This window comes from Stegastes partitus, unplaced genomic scaffold, assembly GCF_000690725.1.
Source record: "Stegastes partitus isolate 25-593 unplaced genomic scaffold, Stegastes_partitus-1.0.2 Scaffold384, whole genome shotgun sequence".
NCBI classification, from domain to species: Eukaryota; Metazoa; Chordata; class Actinopteri; family Pomacentridae; genus Stegastes; species Stegastes partitus.
In genome coordinates this window covers 446,186-462,387 of record NW_007578115.1, presented here as the reverse complement: position 1 = coordinate 462,387, position 16,202 = coordinate 446,186, and the positions used below count along the sequence as shown (strand labels likewise).

The 16,202-nt window shown below is 41.0% G+C and overlaps 1 protein-coding gene across 20 annotated transcripts in view; it reads right to left on the bottom strand.

The window, feature by feature from the left end:
* Positions 1–382: 382 nt before the first annotated feature.
* The window catches only part of LOC103359623 (plectin-like), a 118,497-nt gene continuing 102,677 nt past the window's right edge, over positions 383–16,202 (bottom strand). For 19 of the 20 annotated variants that reach the window (XM_008285061.1, XM_008285063.1, XM_008285065.1 and 16 more), the window contains 4 exons: positions 11,042–14,395; positions 1,707–8,816; positions 1,387–1,503; positions 383–1,225 (listed from right to left, as the gene is read on the bottom strand). In XM_008285061.1, coding sequence (XP_008283283.1) covers positions 2,664–8,816; positions 11,042–14,395 — 9,507 coding nt within the window. In that variant the 3' untranslated portion in view covers positions 383–1,225; positions 1,387–1,503; positions 1,707–2,663. The remainder of the gene's footprint in view (positions 1,226–1,386; positions 1,504–1,706; positions 8,817–11,041; positions 14,396–16,202) is intronic. The other variant, XM_008285058.1, reaches the window with a different exon arrangement.

The following is a 16,202-nucleotide window of genomic DNA, read 5'->3' as shown; positions in this document are numbered from 1 at the left end:
CTATAATAGAGATCTTTCATGGAGTATTAATGCAGTTGTTTCTCCTCTTATAAGCACTGGTTATCACTTTAAGAAAATCTCTCTGCACATCTTTAGTACACATGTACCTTCAGGACATACACGATACACCAATACTCACATTAGTCCTTTATATAGAAAAGGTGAAGCTTGCACTTGTCGATCTAAATTTCTCATATAACATAACTAACTGCTCTCTAGCTGAAGTGCTCCGACACTGATTTGCTTTCACATGAAATGCTAAAATTATTTAATCTATTTTACTCTATTTGCAAGTTTGTCATTTGTGTTACTGAAACCTAAGACAGCAGTAGAGAAAATCTAGTTGCATATGATTGGGTAATGATGTATGAATGACAAGAGCGCCTCTTCAAAGCATATTTATTTACAACATTGTGTTATGTTTACATACAAACAGAATCCTCACCATATCATTCAAAGCAGCATCTGCCCCACAAGCAAAACCAACCAGTTAGTCTGTGATTTTATATATTGCAAAAAAATTCAAATCAGCGCACTTACATCTGAAGGTGTTCTTAAATTTACATTAACTTGTTTTTCCCCCAATATCCTTTGTAAAGTTAGTAAAACATGCAAGTCAAATTCATTATATCAAAAACATAATGAAAACAAATGAAAACAAAACAACAAAAAGATTTACAGAGGTAAAACACTTGGAAGATGCATAACAGAAATACTTGATGTGGAAAAATAGCTATCAGCAAAATAAAACTTTGAGCTGTTTTTTTTTTTCAGTTTGCAAAGAAAATCCATAGCAAAATGTCAACAGAAAAGAGTTAATTTGATATCATACATACATTCATACAACGTGGTGCTGTATCAAATATGTCAATTCTCCAAATTTTTCTCGAAGGCACTTTGGTTGAACTGAATTTACAGTCAGAGATCATACAAAAATAGACTTAGTGGAGTAGTTGAACTAAAAATTGTGCTGTTGTATTGCTATAGATGATCCAATTTAACATTAAATGTACATGTAGAGGTGTGTATGACCTGGATGTGTTTTCTAAAAAGAAAAAGATATGACAACATATATATCACTATTCGCATTCAAGTATAGATACATGAAAAAAGGGTAATGAATGAAGAGTGTTCCTATAAAGGCATCCCAAGATGGTGTTGACTCAGTCTCTGCTTTCTCCAAGTGTGATGTACAATGGAAGAAAGGACAAACTCAATGGCAGATCTAGAAACAAAAGAAAATAACTATGAAATATATGAACCAAAACATGCAGCGAGAAAAAATATTAAATTAAAATTGTAAACATATGAAATGAAAGTCGGCTTTCTTTCGTTCTTTTTTTTTGCAAATGAAATGAAAATAACAATATTTAAAAAGCACTATACCTGTGGTCCTGCGTGAGGATGACCAGGACTCACAAATCCATCCAGAGAGAGGGGATCGTATGCTCTGGCCAGCTGAGTATCTGTGCTTGGATGTTGGATTTTAAATGACTGAGGCAGCTGCGATAAACAAGACAATAAAAAAAAAAAGAAAAGAAAAAAGAAAAAAAAAGTTATTTCAACAATAAAAGTTTACTTGTGATGTGACATCGTGGTTGGCTGTGCGTGCTGGACACTGAGAAGTGATCAGAATCAAATGAAGAAAACAGACAATAAAACAAACATAAGGAAAAATAAAATAAAATAAAAATAGTTCAACTTACAAGAATGAAAATAACAGAAGGCGGGTCTGTGAGGGAGAGCAGGATCAAGTCTGACATCATCTTGGGATTTACCCGGAACACTTGATTGAGGTCGAATATGAAGAATCCAAAATTTGGAGTGTGTGAAACAATGGTGAGGTGAACTCAAAGGAAGCAAAAGTCCACTGAATAGCACAACGTAATGACAGATGTAAAAACTGGTTTCAGAGCAGTCTGCATAATTTCAATTCTGGCTCTTCTTTTCAGTGTTGCATTCTCGTAGTGTCTCATTTTGTAGTGTCTCACAGATGTAGTCTGTGCTGTAGTTCACTGGGTGCAGTCTACTGTTACCCAGGCAACATATAACATATAAACACTGACACATATTCTGTCCATACTCTATACAAACATTCAGAAATTTTGAAGGCATCTATATATTTCAGTTAAAAACATTAGAAGTATGTTGACATTCGGAATCTCGTTACTAGTACTTTCGAAAAAGATAAAAAATAGACAAATATTCTTAAATTTCAAAGAAAACAAGGATTACTGGAAAAATATTTCTGTCTGACAAACATAAAGTATATATTAGTTTCAGAAAGCACAAGTATACATCTTTTTAACAAGAGTAAAGTGAAAACTAAAGTCACTTAAAAAACTGCAGAAATGTCATGCTTTGCTTTGAAAAATATAAACTGACTTGGTAATCAGTACTAAGAAAAAAGAAATTCATATTTTATATATCTAGCACTGCTTGGTTATGCCTCCATATATGAGACACATGTTTAGACAGATGTTGTTATGAAAAATAAAATTCACTAGCCTAGGCAATTATTGCTGTGACCACATGCAAAGTAGAATAAATAAATTATATTTTCTTTGTTACTGTAACTATTATTTCCTGTTAGAAATGCAACTGTAAAGTGCATTAGTATTGATGGTTCTAAGTCACAAGTTATGAGAAACAGAACTAGCTAATCAGAATCTGCGGCCGTAGCTAGAAGTGGATGTGAAGGAGGAGGAGGAGAAGTTCATGCTGAAGCCAGAGCCAGCATCGAAACTGCCTCTTCTGGAACCTGTTCGGGATCCGGTCCTTGAGCCAGTCCGAGAGCCATATGCAGATCCGGCGCCACTGGCATTATAGGGACTGTAGAGGCCTTTGCTGGACTGGGAAGAGGCCTCCAGAAGCCTTAGACTAGATCCTTCCTCCACCATGCTTTTGTCCATGGCATCTTTGAAGGAGATTTTCAGCTTGGTTTTTGGACATGTTAGATATTTAGAATAAGTATTGACATCTCTCAGCTTCTGAGCAGTGCGGGCGTCGATCGTGCCCTTCCTGATGGATTCATCAAGTGACACTCTGCCCTCAACATTGGGCTCAATAAGTCCACCGGTCAGATATTGAATCTCAAGGAAACGCTGACCAGCCTCATAATACAACCAGCCTTTCTTTAGAGCCTGGGAAGCAGACATTCTTTCTTTAGTTCTGGGATCTTCAAATCCATTGAATGCTTTTTGAGCCAGATTAAGACGGTCAACCATGACTTTATCCACAAGGCCTTTTTCTGTGGCATCAGCGACTGAGAATCTTTCTCCACTTGCTGGGTCAATTATTCCTCCCGTGCAGGCTTGGGCCTCCAACAATCTTTGGCCTGTGATGTTGTCTACCACATTTCTGTGCATTGCCTCAGTGACAGAGATCTTTTCCAGTGTGTCTATGTCCAAGATTCCTGCTATGGGGCCAGTCTCTTCTGTTGGGTCATTCCAAATAACTGCAGGTGCTTTCACTGAGGGTATGGGGCTCATGGGAGAGGAGTAAGTAGAGCCAGTGGTGGAACCAAAAGAGGATGAGCGTGAACGGAAGCCTCCCATATTGCCAGAGAGCATGTCAGCAAACTCTGTGATGGACAGGTTTCCAGCTCGGTATGTATCAAGAGAATTTTGATCAATAAGGCCACGAGAAATTGCATCATCAACATCGTACTGTCTCCCTGACCTCCTGTCAATGATAATGGATTTTACAGTCCCATCAGAGGAAGTCATTGTGATCTCTTCCCATTCACACTCCTGCTCAGCAAGCTCAAGGTAGGTTTGGTGGTCAATAAGACCCTTCCTATAGGCCTCATACACAGTCATCTCTTTGCCTGTCTCTGGGTCTACAATGACAACTCTGCGTTTACGAACTGAGGATTTGGAAGAGGTCTTCCTTTCCCGCTTCTTTTCTTTGAGTAGCAGGAGCACTAGTCCTGTGTCAGGATCAGTGATACACCTCTCCATCAACTGGAGGTAGGTTAGATTTTCCTCAGTGTTAGGATCAAAGAAGCCTTTGGTGTCGTCAGATGGATCTGTCAGGATTTCATTCATTTCCTCATCAAAGAAGCCACGTTTGTAGGCCACCTCAACTGGCACACGGTGACTTTCCTCTGGGTCAATGATTCCACCAGTGGCAATCTGGGCTTCCAGGAGACGGATACCATGATCTTTAAGGATGAGCCCCTTTTTCATGGCCTGGAACAGGGAAATTGTCCTGCCTGAATAAGGATCTCTATATCCTGTCACTGCACGCTCAGCAGAGAGAAGCTTGTCTTTGAATTCCAGGCCTACAATTCCCATCTTCACTGCTTCATTGACAGTCAGTTTGAGGTTTTTGATTGGATCAATGACATACCCTGTGGCTGCCTGAGCCTCAAGGAGTTCAAATGCAGTGCCTGGCCTAATCATGTTCTTCTTCATGGCCTGGTAAATTGATAGACGTTCCTTTGAGGGTTCCAAAAACACACCACCAATACAGCCAGTGCCCTCAAGGTACCTTGATAGCCTATTGCTAACCTCCTCCACTGAAATAAGACCTTCATTCAGTTCAGTGACAGTCTCCTGGTCAATAATTTGTGAGCGAAGCAGTTCCTCCATTGTGATCTGTTTTCTCAGACCCTTGAAGGTCAGCCTCTTGTCTCCCAGGGAGAGAAGGCGCAAACCACCATCTAACTTGCACCTCTTCAGCAGCTGTGCATATGATAGTTTCTCATCAGTGACAGGGTCAGTGAATCCTTTAACATCATCAGTCAGTCTCTCGTTGGTTTCTTTGTTGATATACCCTCTTTGCATGGCAACGTCTGCTGGCAAGTGGAACTGGAATTCAGGATCAATAATACCACCAGTGGCGGTTTGTGCCTCTAACATTTTTAGAGCATAATCCTCTGGAACAAGATCTTTTTTCATGGCCTGGAAAAGGGATATGACTTTCCCACTGTAGGGATCTTTGTATCCTGTAACAGCTCTTTCAGCTGAAAGAAGTTTATCATGGATCTCAGGGCCGACAACACCCTTGCGAACAGCTTCATCAACAGTGAGTGTCTCATTCTTCACTGGATCAACGAGGAATCCTGTTGCAGCTTGTGCCTCCAGGAGACTGAGGCCAATTTCTGGTGGAATAAAACCTCTCTTCATGGCCTGGTATATGCTTATTTTGGAGCTTGAGTCAGTTGTGACCCCAGCAACACAGCCTGTGCCATAGAGATACTGTTTCACACTGGTCAGCTCCATTATGTCACGGATATTCCTCTTGCCCTGTTTAAGTAGGTTGTATGTCTCCAAGTCAATGATGCGAGCATTGTAGAGTTCTTCAATTGTTATTCTTCTCCTTATAGTCATATATGACAGTGGGCTATCATTTCTGACGATCTCTCTTTGCTCCATGATCTCAATAATAATGATGATCATCCGCTCTTTGGTGATTTTACCAGAGCGATATTCATCCATAAGCTTCTGCCTCTCTTGCTCTGGAAGCAAATTTGAGTTCATGACATCCCAGAGGTTCATTGGTTTGTCAGCAAGACCCTCAATTGGAATGTCAATTTTAGTGTCTGTCAGTTCACTCTGGGTTTGTTCCTCTGTGTAGAGGTACGTTTTCTCCACAACAGTTGGAGACTGAGGCTTGGAGAGTGGCAGCATGCACAGGCCTGTGGCCTTATCTCTTTGACATTTGTCTTTAAGCTGTCTGTAGGTTACATTCTCATCAGTTTCTGGGTCCTGGAAAGCCTTGTTTTCATCAGATGGTTCAGACAGGGTTTTGGCAATATTTTTACTGAAAAGTTTCTTCTGATACGCAACGTCAGTGGGGACACGGTGGCTGTTTACAGGGTCAATGATTCCTCCACTGACCATTTGTGCTTCCAACAGGGGCATGGCGTGCTCTTTCAGGATTAGATCTTTTTGCATTGCTTCAAAGAGGGAGATTTTGTTGCCTGTGAATGGATCTTTGTAGCCAGTGACAGCTTTTTCTGCAGAGAGGAGTTTTTCATGTAGCTCTGGACCAACAAGGCCTGATTTCACTGCCTCGTCTACTGAAAGGTATTCGTTCCTTACTGGATCTACAATAAATCCAGTTCCAGCCTGAGCTTCAAGAAGTGAAAGACCAGTGTTGTGTCGGAGGAGCTTTTTCTTCATAGCTTGATAAATGCTTATTTTCTCTTGTGTTGGTTCTACATAGATGCCAGCAATGCTATCAGAGCCCTGGAGGTATTTGTTGACATTGGGATTCTCGCTGACTTGTTTAGGTGTTGTTTTGCCTTGTTGAAGGAGGTCAAAGGTTGGTTTGTCAATGATTTTGGAATCATACAGGGAGCTTGCTGGGACAGGAGCTCTAAGTCCCTTGAAGCTGGACTTTTCTTGTTTCTTGGCTTCTTTCTCATCTACAATTGTGATAATAATCTTAATTAGCCTTTCAATTGTAAGCTTTCCTGACCTAAACTGTCTGAGCAGGTCCAGTCTCTCTTGCTCAGTGAGATATTCAGAGTTGATGATTTCCCATATGGTCATCTTCCTGCCCTTAAATGGCCCAGAGTCAAGCTCCACAGTTGCCTGAGTCATAGCCTCTTTAGTCTGGGCTTCACTGTATGTGGCTTCCTCCTTAGCATTGATTGCTTCATCAGAAAGAGGCAGGAGCTTGAGACCAGTTTTCTTGTCAGTGACACATCTTTTGAAGAGCTGTGCGTATGTGACATTTTCTTTTGTGTTGGGGTCCAAGAAGCATTTAGTTTCATCAGTGGGACTGCTCAGGGTCTGCTTCATTTCATCATCAAAATAATTTCTCTTGCAAGCCACATCATGAGGGACACGATGGCTCTTTACTGGATCAATGATGCCACCAGTGGTCATTTGGGCATCAAGCAGTCGGATTCCTTGCTCTTTAGGTATGAGATCTTTTTTCATTGCCTGGAAAAGAGATACAGTCTTTCCAGTGTAGGGATCCTTGTAACCTGTAACAGCTCTCTCTGCAGACAGGAGCTTTTCATGCAGCTCAGGACCAACAACACCTGCTTTGACAGCTTCATCAACAGTGTACTTCTGATTACGAACAGGGTCAACCACGTAGCCTGTTCCTGCCTGAGCTTCAAGCATATTCAGGGCAGGCCCTGCCCTCATCATGTCCTTCTTCATAGCTTGATAGAAGGACATTGTCTCCTTGGATGAGTCAATGACTACGCCTGCAATGCAGTTTGTGCCCTTCAGTGCCTTGTGGACAGGCTCCATTTCAGAGACCTCTTTGACTGTCTTATTGCCCTTCTGCAATTTGTTGTACAGGTCTTTGTCAATGATTTTAGACTCCATGAGCTCAGTAGCAGGGACAGGTGCTCTCAGACCATCAAAGGTAATTTCGTTCTTCTTCTCTTTCTCCTCAGCCACAGTAATAACAATCTTAATGATCTTTTCGATTGTGATTTTGCCTGTCTTGTACTGACGGAGAAGATCTTTCTTCTGGTCTTCAGTGAAATACTCTGAGTTGATTATCTCCCAAATAGTGACAGTCTTTCCCTTAAATCTTCCAAATGGCACAGAGACAGTTGTTTTGCTGAACACATCCTTGGTCTCTTCCTCAGTGTACATACTCGAGCACTGAGCAGCTTTGTCTGTGATTGGCAGGATTAACAGACCGGTCTCAGGGTCAGTGGTGCATCTTGCCATTAGCTCAGAGTAAGTCAAAGGTTCTTGAGTACTGGGGTCAAAGTATCCCTTTGTGTCATCTGAGGGTTTTTCCATTAGTTTATTCATTTCTGCATCATACTGTCCCTGTTTATAGGCTGTTTCATTAGGTACACGGTGACTGTTGATAGGATCTATGATGCCACCAGTTGCAAGCTGAGCTTCAAGGACTCTGATGGCATGATCATGTTCCAGCAGACCCTTTTTCATGGCTTCAAAGACAGAGATCTTTCCACCACTGTATGGATCTTTGTAGCCAACAACAGCCCTCTCAGCTGAAAGCATTTTGTTATGTAGTTCAGGGCCAATGACTTCTTTCTTGACAGCCTCATTAACAGAAAGTTTCTGGTTCTTGATCGGGTCTAAAATGAAACCTGTGGCTGCCTGTGCTTCAAGAAGGACCAAAGCTGTGCCGGGGGTAATCTTCTTCTCTTTTGATGCTTGATAGATTGACATTTTTTGATTAGATGGCGTCAAGACACCAGCAATGGGGTTCTTTCCTTTAAGAATTCTTTTTAGACTCTCAGTTTCACCAAGCTCTTGAACAGTGGTTTTGCCATTTTTCAGCTTGTCAAACTCTTTCTTCGGTAAAAGACCAAGGTCATGAAGTCTGCTTGCAGGTACCTTATCACGAATGCCGTCAAAAGCCATTGGATCTGGTTTCTTGCCCACAGCATCCAACACATCACTAGCATTTCGACCATTAATCAGCCCCTCTTTATCGGTCTGAATATCAATTTCTTTTTTGGGCTGGTCTTTCTGGGCTTTCTCAAGCTGCAGTAGCTTATCACGCAGTTTCTGGTTCTCGTCTGCAAGAATCCGTTCCTGCTCTTGTCTCTTCTTCTCTAGTTCTTGCATTTCTTTCTGCTTATTTTGCATTTCTTTCTCAGCTTCTTTCTGTTTACTGAGGGCTGCGTCCATGGTGGCCTGGAGCTTCTTCTTCTCCTCGTCCATCTGCTGTTTCTGGCGTTCCTGTTCATCTTTGAGAGCCTTGGCCTTTTTCACCTCTTCTTCAAACTGGCTCTCCAGCCTCTTTTTCTCATCTTCAATTAGTTTCTCTTTCTTTAACAGCATTTCCTTTTCTGTCAGGAATGTCTGTTGGAGCACAATCTTCTCATGCTCTATTTGTTTCTGCTGTGCATCAGCCATCTGATAGAGAAGAATAAAAAACATAAGTTACAATATATTCATAGCTGCGGCACTTATTAAAGTTTATACACATCATTTAAACAATTAAATTTGTTTATGAAAAAATTTTATACAATGCACTCTGCTTATGCACATGGAGCTAAAATAATCACCAAATTAAGATAAGACTCTATGTGTGCTTTTCTGCAGTGTTTTTAATGACTGTGTAGTATTTTTGCAGACAACTGTAGTATTTTTCTTTTTTTTTAAAAATGTATTTATGTCTTTTTTTTTTTTTTTTTACACGTATATCTATAAGATTCCAGATAAAGACTTCTTTTATTGATGTAATTGTATAGTCCAGAAAATTCTGCCAATGACATTCCTCAACTGACAATTGTAGAGTAAATACACATGCTGTCACAAGACAGCTGCAAAAAAACGCAATCTCTATTCCGTCTCTCAAATTCTGACAACATTTTGATATGAATACTTTACCTTAAACCATTTGAACAGATCAGTATCTAACATTATCACCATCTTGGAGTTGACATTTATCCAACTTGTCATATCTGCTGCATGGATGCAATGATTTACAGATTTCAATCACTTCACTCTAGAAAAAAATACTACAAAACAACTCCAGGCATTTTAATCGTACTAAACAGTACAACATCATACAATGCATCTGCAAAAATGCATGAGGTTGAAAGTAGTCCAAAGCAATACATTCCTGTTTCTCCTTTGTGACTTTGCTGTGAATGGTGAAGTCAAACTGGACTCAAATAGGACCCAGATCATTTTGTTAAAGCTATGGTAAATTGACTTGAAGTGATACAATCCAGTTGAGGAAAGCCATTGACATGCGCTCTATGGAATTATGAAGTATTAACTCTGAAAGTCTACACTTGTTATATACATGTCAACGTTCAATGAACTAACAATAAAACACGTCAATTTTGTCTTTATTCTGGCTATACTGACATCAGTAGGACTTCTTTACCCCAGTGGTAAACACTGTTTGCCAGAGAGTAAAACTTGTTTGGATAGAGCACCTTTGCTGTTACTTTCTGTTCAGTAAAATGCTTTTGTTGTGTGTGTATTTGGTGCTTCCATTTGGATGTGTATTTCATGTGTTAATCGCACTCTAAAGTGTTTACCAGATTTTCCTAATGTGATTTTTTTCCCGAATGTTAAATGTCAAGTTTGCATGAATTCTTGGAAGAAACTTCTTTAAACTTTAAAGCTGTGTTTTTATTCTCTTAACTTAATCTGTGTATTCTAATAAAGAGGACAATAATTATTCCTACAGCGCAACCAATGTAATCCAAGGTGAATTGCAAATACTATAATAATACTGACACATCTCCTACAATAGCAGCTCTCCTCCCTGCCACGAGGGGTGATGAATACATTTAACAGTAGGGGCTGATGATGAAGCTAACATACCCTGCTGCATGACTTTTGGCTCAACTGATGCACACTAGTCTGTGGATGTCATGGTCATGTAAGATGGTGGGCAGGATGAGTAGGTCAAATACTTTACAATGTTGATGTCGATGGTGTGTGTTGGTGCTTGCTGGACAAATGTGAACATATATTTGTTGGGGTGGAGGCAAGTTTTCTTGAATTATTGCATCTTTAAACACAGTATTCACAAAGAATACTGAGTGTTATGGCAAGGCCTGGTTGACTGCTGGTGATAAATGCTTCATGGGTGAATGGCTGAGTAATATTTAAAATTTGGACATAAAAATTAAAATACGGTGGCAGAATTCTTTTAAATCAAGCCCTATTTGAAATTTTTGTAAGGGTTCTGTGGTTTTTAGATTGCAAAGTCTCACTTTGATTAGAACTTTTAACTAAAATATAATAATCATAACAATAATAATATAATTTTAGGCGCTTCAACCCGATTTCAAATAATATAGCTGTTGTATATTTTAGAGCTAAGTTGCAACTGAGTTCTGAAACTGAAAAAATAAAATAAAATAAAAATAAAACAAGCATGTCTTAAAAAAGGGAAACATTCCGGGATATGAAGGAACATTCAGGATGCGATCTGCATGAGCACAGTGCACTGTAAAAAATAAAATTCAAATCATATTCAAAATCAGAAATATGGTTTCATGATTAGTATATTCAGAGAAAGGAATAGAGGAAATTTTAAGAAGGAAGTGAGTTAGTTCTTAGATAGAGTTAACAATGACATAAGCTGCTATGTTATGCCATTTTTGACACAATACCTCTTTAGATTTATTTTGAAGTTCTTCGGCCTCCTTTTTCAGTCTAGCCTTCTCATTCTCTAGGTCTGCGATAGCTTTGCGTAAATCATCTGCCTCTTTGCTGGTATTTAGTCTCTGGACTTCCAGTTTTTCCACTACAGTCATTTTTTCTTTGGTGGCAATTTCCGTCTCATGAAGACGGGCGGCAATCGTATCAGCTTGTTTCTTGAACTTTTTGGCCTCCTCTTCAGCTTTGGCTTGGGCTTCGCTGAGCTGATAAACCTGTAGTTTGAGTTTTTCTGCTTCTGCTGTGATCTCCAATTGACGTTTCCTTTCTGCTTCCAGTGACTTCTGGTATTCCTCCGTTTCCTCCTCCAGACGCTGCTGCATTAACTGTTTATCCTGCAGCAGCTTTTGTGCCTGCTCCTGAGCCAAGTCTTTCTGCCTTTGTAGCATCTCTGCCTCGGCTCGGAATTTAGATGCCTCTTGTATGGCCTGCATTTTCTCTTTGAGCATTTTGTCAGCAAGAGCTCTCTGCTGATTGAGGTCATCTTCTGCGATCTGCCTCAAGCGTGCAGCTTCTTGGGCTTCGACGCTAAGTCTTGCAGCATCTTCCGAAAGCTTTTTCATATTCTCGGCCTCTTCTGCAAGGAATTTCTGTACGTTGTCCTTGTCTTTCTTGATGAGACGCTGATTTTCCTCCTCGATTCTCATCTTCAGTTTGAGTAGTTCCTCCATCTGTACCTTGACTTTGAACAGCTCCTCCTCCACCTGGGCCCGTTGTTTGACAGCATCATCGACCTCGTCCTTGAGGCGCTGCAGCTCATCGTCCAGGAGAGATTTCTGTTTATCTGTTTCATCAAGCTTCAGCTTAACCTTTGTGAGCTCCATCTCCACTTGAGACTTTTGTTTTAACGTTTGCTCTGCCAGTTTTTTGTGCTTCATCATTTCAGCATCGGCTTGCTGCCTCTGCTTGAGCGCTGCAGCTTCAGCTTGTTTTCGTTTCTCAGCTTCGATTTCGGCCTCCTTTCTCAACCGCTCCGCGTCTTCCTGAGCTTTGGCTTGGTTGGCAGCTTCTTGCTCAGCAGCTGATTTTTGTCGCTCTGCCTCCTCTGCTTGTTGACGAAGGAGAGCTGCCTCCCTTTCTGCCTTCTCTTTAGCAGCCTCTGCCTCCTTGGCAAGCTTCTTGGCTTTCTCATACTCTTCCTTGAGCTTCTTCTGCATGAGGCTGTCTTCCTTCTGTTGAGCAAGGACGCTTTGGACTTGGTGCTCAGCTGCACTGCATTTCTGAGCTGCTTGTTGGGCTACAACAATCTGTTTTTCTGCTTCTTTGTCGGCCTCATCTTTCTGCTTTCTGGCTTCTTCTGCTTTCTTTTTCAGGCGTTGGAGCTCATCTTGGGCTGCCTTGCGTTGTCTGGCTGCCTCTTCTTCTGCAGCAGCGATCTTCTTAACCTTCTCCTCTGCTTCCCTCCTCCTCTTCTCCTCCTCGAGGGCAAGCTTCCTCAGTTTCTCTGCCTCCTCCTCTGCTCTGAGCTTGCTCTGTTGAGTTTCCTCTGCAATGTTTTTCAGTTTGTTCAGTTCTAACTCCAGATCAAGCTTTCCAGAAGAAGCCTTTTCAAAGTTAAGCTTGAGAATTCGGATTTCCTCTTCAACAACTCGCCTCTGTTTGAGCGTGTCATCTACTATTGCCTTTTGTCTCTCCATTTCGGCCTCAGATGATTTTTTGAGTAGGACTATCTTTTCCTCAATCTCTTGCTTGTGCTGGTTGGCCTGGTCTTCAAGAGATTTCCTCTGGTAAGCCTCATCCTCAGCTTGCCGCCGGAGTCTCTCGTTTTCAGCTTCCTTCTCTTTCAGGGCAATTTCGGCCTCTGTCTTCAACCGAGTGGCATCGCTGATCGCAGCCAGCTTCTCTTTAAGAATCCTTTCAGCCTCGGCTCTCTGGCGAGCTGCTTCCTCCTCAGCAACTTGCCTCTGATGCTTGGCCTCCTCTGCGATGGCTCTGAGCTTGCTTGCCTCATCAGACAGGTCCCTCATCTTGGCTGCTTCTGCCTCAAGAAGTTGTTTGCTCTTCTCTGTGTTGGACATGGTTTCCTCTTCTAACTTAGATTTCGTCAAACTGAGTACTTCCATTTCACTCCTAACTTTGGCAAGTTCATCTTCAAGTTGCTTCCTTTGTTGCTGAGCTGCAATGATTTCATTCTTCAGGCGGTAAAGTTCATCTTCAAGGAGAGATCTCTGCTGTTCTGCATTGTCAAAGTCTGCCCGAAGTCGAATGAGCTCCTGTTCTGCAGTGAGCTTCTGCTGAGCGGTGCTCTCAGCTACCTTCCTCTGCCTCTCAAGTTCTTTCTCAGCCATATCTTTCTGCTTCAGGGCAGACTCCTCAGCTTTGGCTCTCTTTTTAGCCTCACGCTCTGCTTCATCCTTTTGTTTTTCAGCATCTTCTTGAGCGAGGCTCTTTTTGTGAGCTTCTTCTTCGGCTTGGAGTCTTAGACGAAGGGCCTCATTCGCTTTCTGTCTCCATTTATCGAGCTCTTTTTCGGCCTCTTCTCTGGCGTTTTCTGCATCCTCTTGTTGTTTCTTGAGTCGTTGTGCTTCTTGTTGCAGCTGAACAACAGCGCCGTGCTCTTGCTTGAGGGATTCCTCTAACTTTGAGGTCTTTTCGACAAAAGACAAATGTTTGCTCTGGAGCTGAGCAGCGGCGCTCTTCTGGGCCGCTTCATGAGCAATCTTGATTTGTGTTTCCTTTTCAACCTCTGCTTTCTTCACTTGCTTTTCAGCCTCTTCTGCCTGCCTCCTGAGGTTGTCAAGGTCTTCCAGAGCTTTCTGTTTATGCTTGGCAGCTTCCTTCTCTGCTTCAGATTTGCGTTTAAGTTCCTCCTCGGCCGCACGCTTTTTCTGGGTCTCTTCATTAACTTGTTTCCGAAGCTTCTCGGCCTCATCCTGGGCAGCCTTTCTGAGTTTCTCAGCTTCGTTTGCCCGATCTCGAAGTTGTTTGAGCTCCGTTTCTGCAGTAGACTTTTGTTTCACCGTTGTTTCCAGTTGGATCCTGATAAGGCGGATTTCTTCCTCAATTTTGGAGCGGCTTTGAAGAGCTTCATCCACTTGTTGACTTTTGTCCTTGATCTGCTGATCTGACAGGTTTTTGAGCTCACTCAGTTCCAGCTGGATGTTTTTCTTTTGCTTTTCTGCATCTACAGCAGCGTTTTCTCTCCTGATTACTTCTTCCTGCATTTTGTGCTTCAGCTCTTGAGCCTCTTTCTGGGCTTTGGCAATGGCCTTTGCTTGAGCTTCAGCTAACTGCTTTTGTTTGTCTAACTCAGCCTGCATCTCGGCCATTTTTTTCTGCTCTTCCGCTTTGAGTTTCTCTGCAGCTTTCTGCATTAGTGGAAGCAAATGGTAAAGAAAGGATTATAATCAAGCATGACAGGTTAAAAGCAATACTTTACATTAACCAGCTCCAAAAAAGAGCAACTTAATGTACTGTATTACCGAGGCTATGTTAATGTTAAAATTAGCTCGAGGATTAAAAGATCAATCACTAGATGCAAATTAGATGCACATTCATCAAGGTGATGTTAAATTCACGATGCAATTAAAACAATTCATGACAAGACAATTCAGGGAAAATGGAAGATTGGGGATGTAGCAATTAATGTATGGAAACAAAACATCACTTCACAACACAGCAAGAAAATCATATGGCATGCAACTGTAGCTGTAGCACTAACTTTTTAAAATTGTATTATAACTATGATTCTATGATACAATTTTGCTTTAATACCAGTTAAACAGCTTAAAGCTCTTTTTTTGTGCGGTAATACATATTTTTCCCCCACACATATTTATATTATTATCATTATTGAACTATATGTGGTCAGTAGGCAGTAGTTAATTGTGGGTTTCTGTTAAGCTATTCAAAAAAGCTTTTATGTCTTTTAAATTGTCTGTGTGAGAAAAGTTATGTATTTATTATAACAGTCCACTCTTCATTTAAAACAAAGCTGAATGCTTCATGTTAGAGCATTTTTCACACCATTCTATTAGACTGTTGTTCATCTCATCCCATGCACTGGGGTTCTTTAAATCACTATCTGAGGTAAAATAGAATAGAAAGGAAATTCAGAGTCAAAGATAACAGGTTCAGATGAAGTCAGTATAAGTTAGGAAACCAGCTTATGACCATGATAAGTTTAGAAAGCACTATACAGTATAAAGTTAAATAGGCTGACTATTTACAGTATGCACTGTCAGTCAGGACATTAGGAGACAGTATTGCAGTATTTCTATAGAGCGCTGCAGGTGAAACAGAAAATAAATATGCGATGGAAAGTCAAGATGCAGTTGGAGGAGACACAGACGTCGGGATGACAGAGGGAATGGAGATTATACAGTAGGTAGGTACCTGAAACACTGTATATAATTTACCTCTTTAATGCTCAAACAAGTTAAGCATTCATCATGGCAAAGCACTGGCAAGCAGTTAAGAGAAGCAAAGAAACAAACAAAACATCAGGGTTAGAAAATAATGTGAAACCTTAAATCTGTGTTAATAACCAGGCTGAACCTTAGATGTCATAGCTTTGAGTTTAACCTCTGGAAGTAAGTGGCCGGTGGGATAAGAACGGAAAAGGAAATTTGAAAGAAGTGAAAGAAAGAACCCCTCATTCTAAATACAATGGCACAACACACAGAATGGATGGGAATGGAAATACATGTGTGAACATACTGTACATTGAACTGTGTTTACTCTTCCTAGGTTTAGACACTGAGAGTCACGGTCTCAATAAAGGCTCCAACAGGATCATCTACTCGGATAGTGTATTCACTTGAATGTAGGCACACTCAAGTCTCATCCATCTCATCTGTTTGCAATTATTATTTTCAAATGGTTCCTGTTTTAACTAATTGCAAGTCTGGATATGATCTGTTCTGACAGAACACAATATCCTCCAAAGAATGTTTGCTTTTCTGGCTAATAGATCAGCTACAGCATGCCAATGTTTCATGCATAACCTGTGCAAAGGAACTGTTTGTCGCCCGTACATTAAATGTAGAGTATGTGTGTATGTACATGAGACACACACAGAGAAGTGCATGCATTTTGGGGATCGGCGGGTAATCGTGTTTGTCGGTTGGCTGATTATTCGGCTTGTTGGTTAAGTTAAAGTTAGGGTTTAGTTTG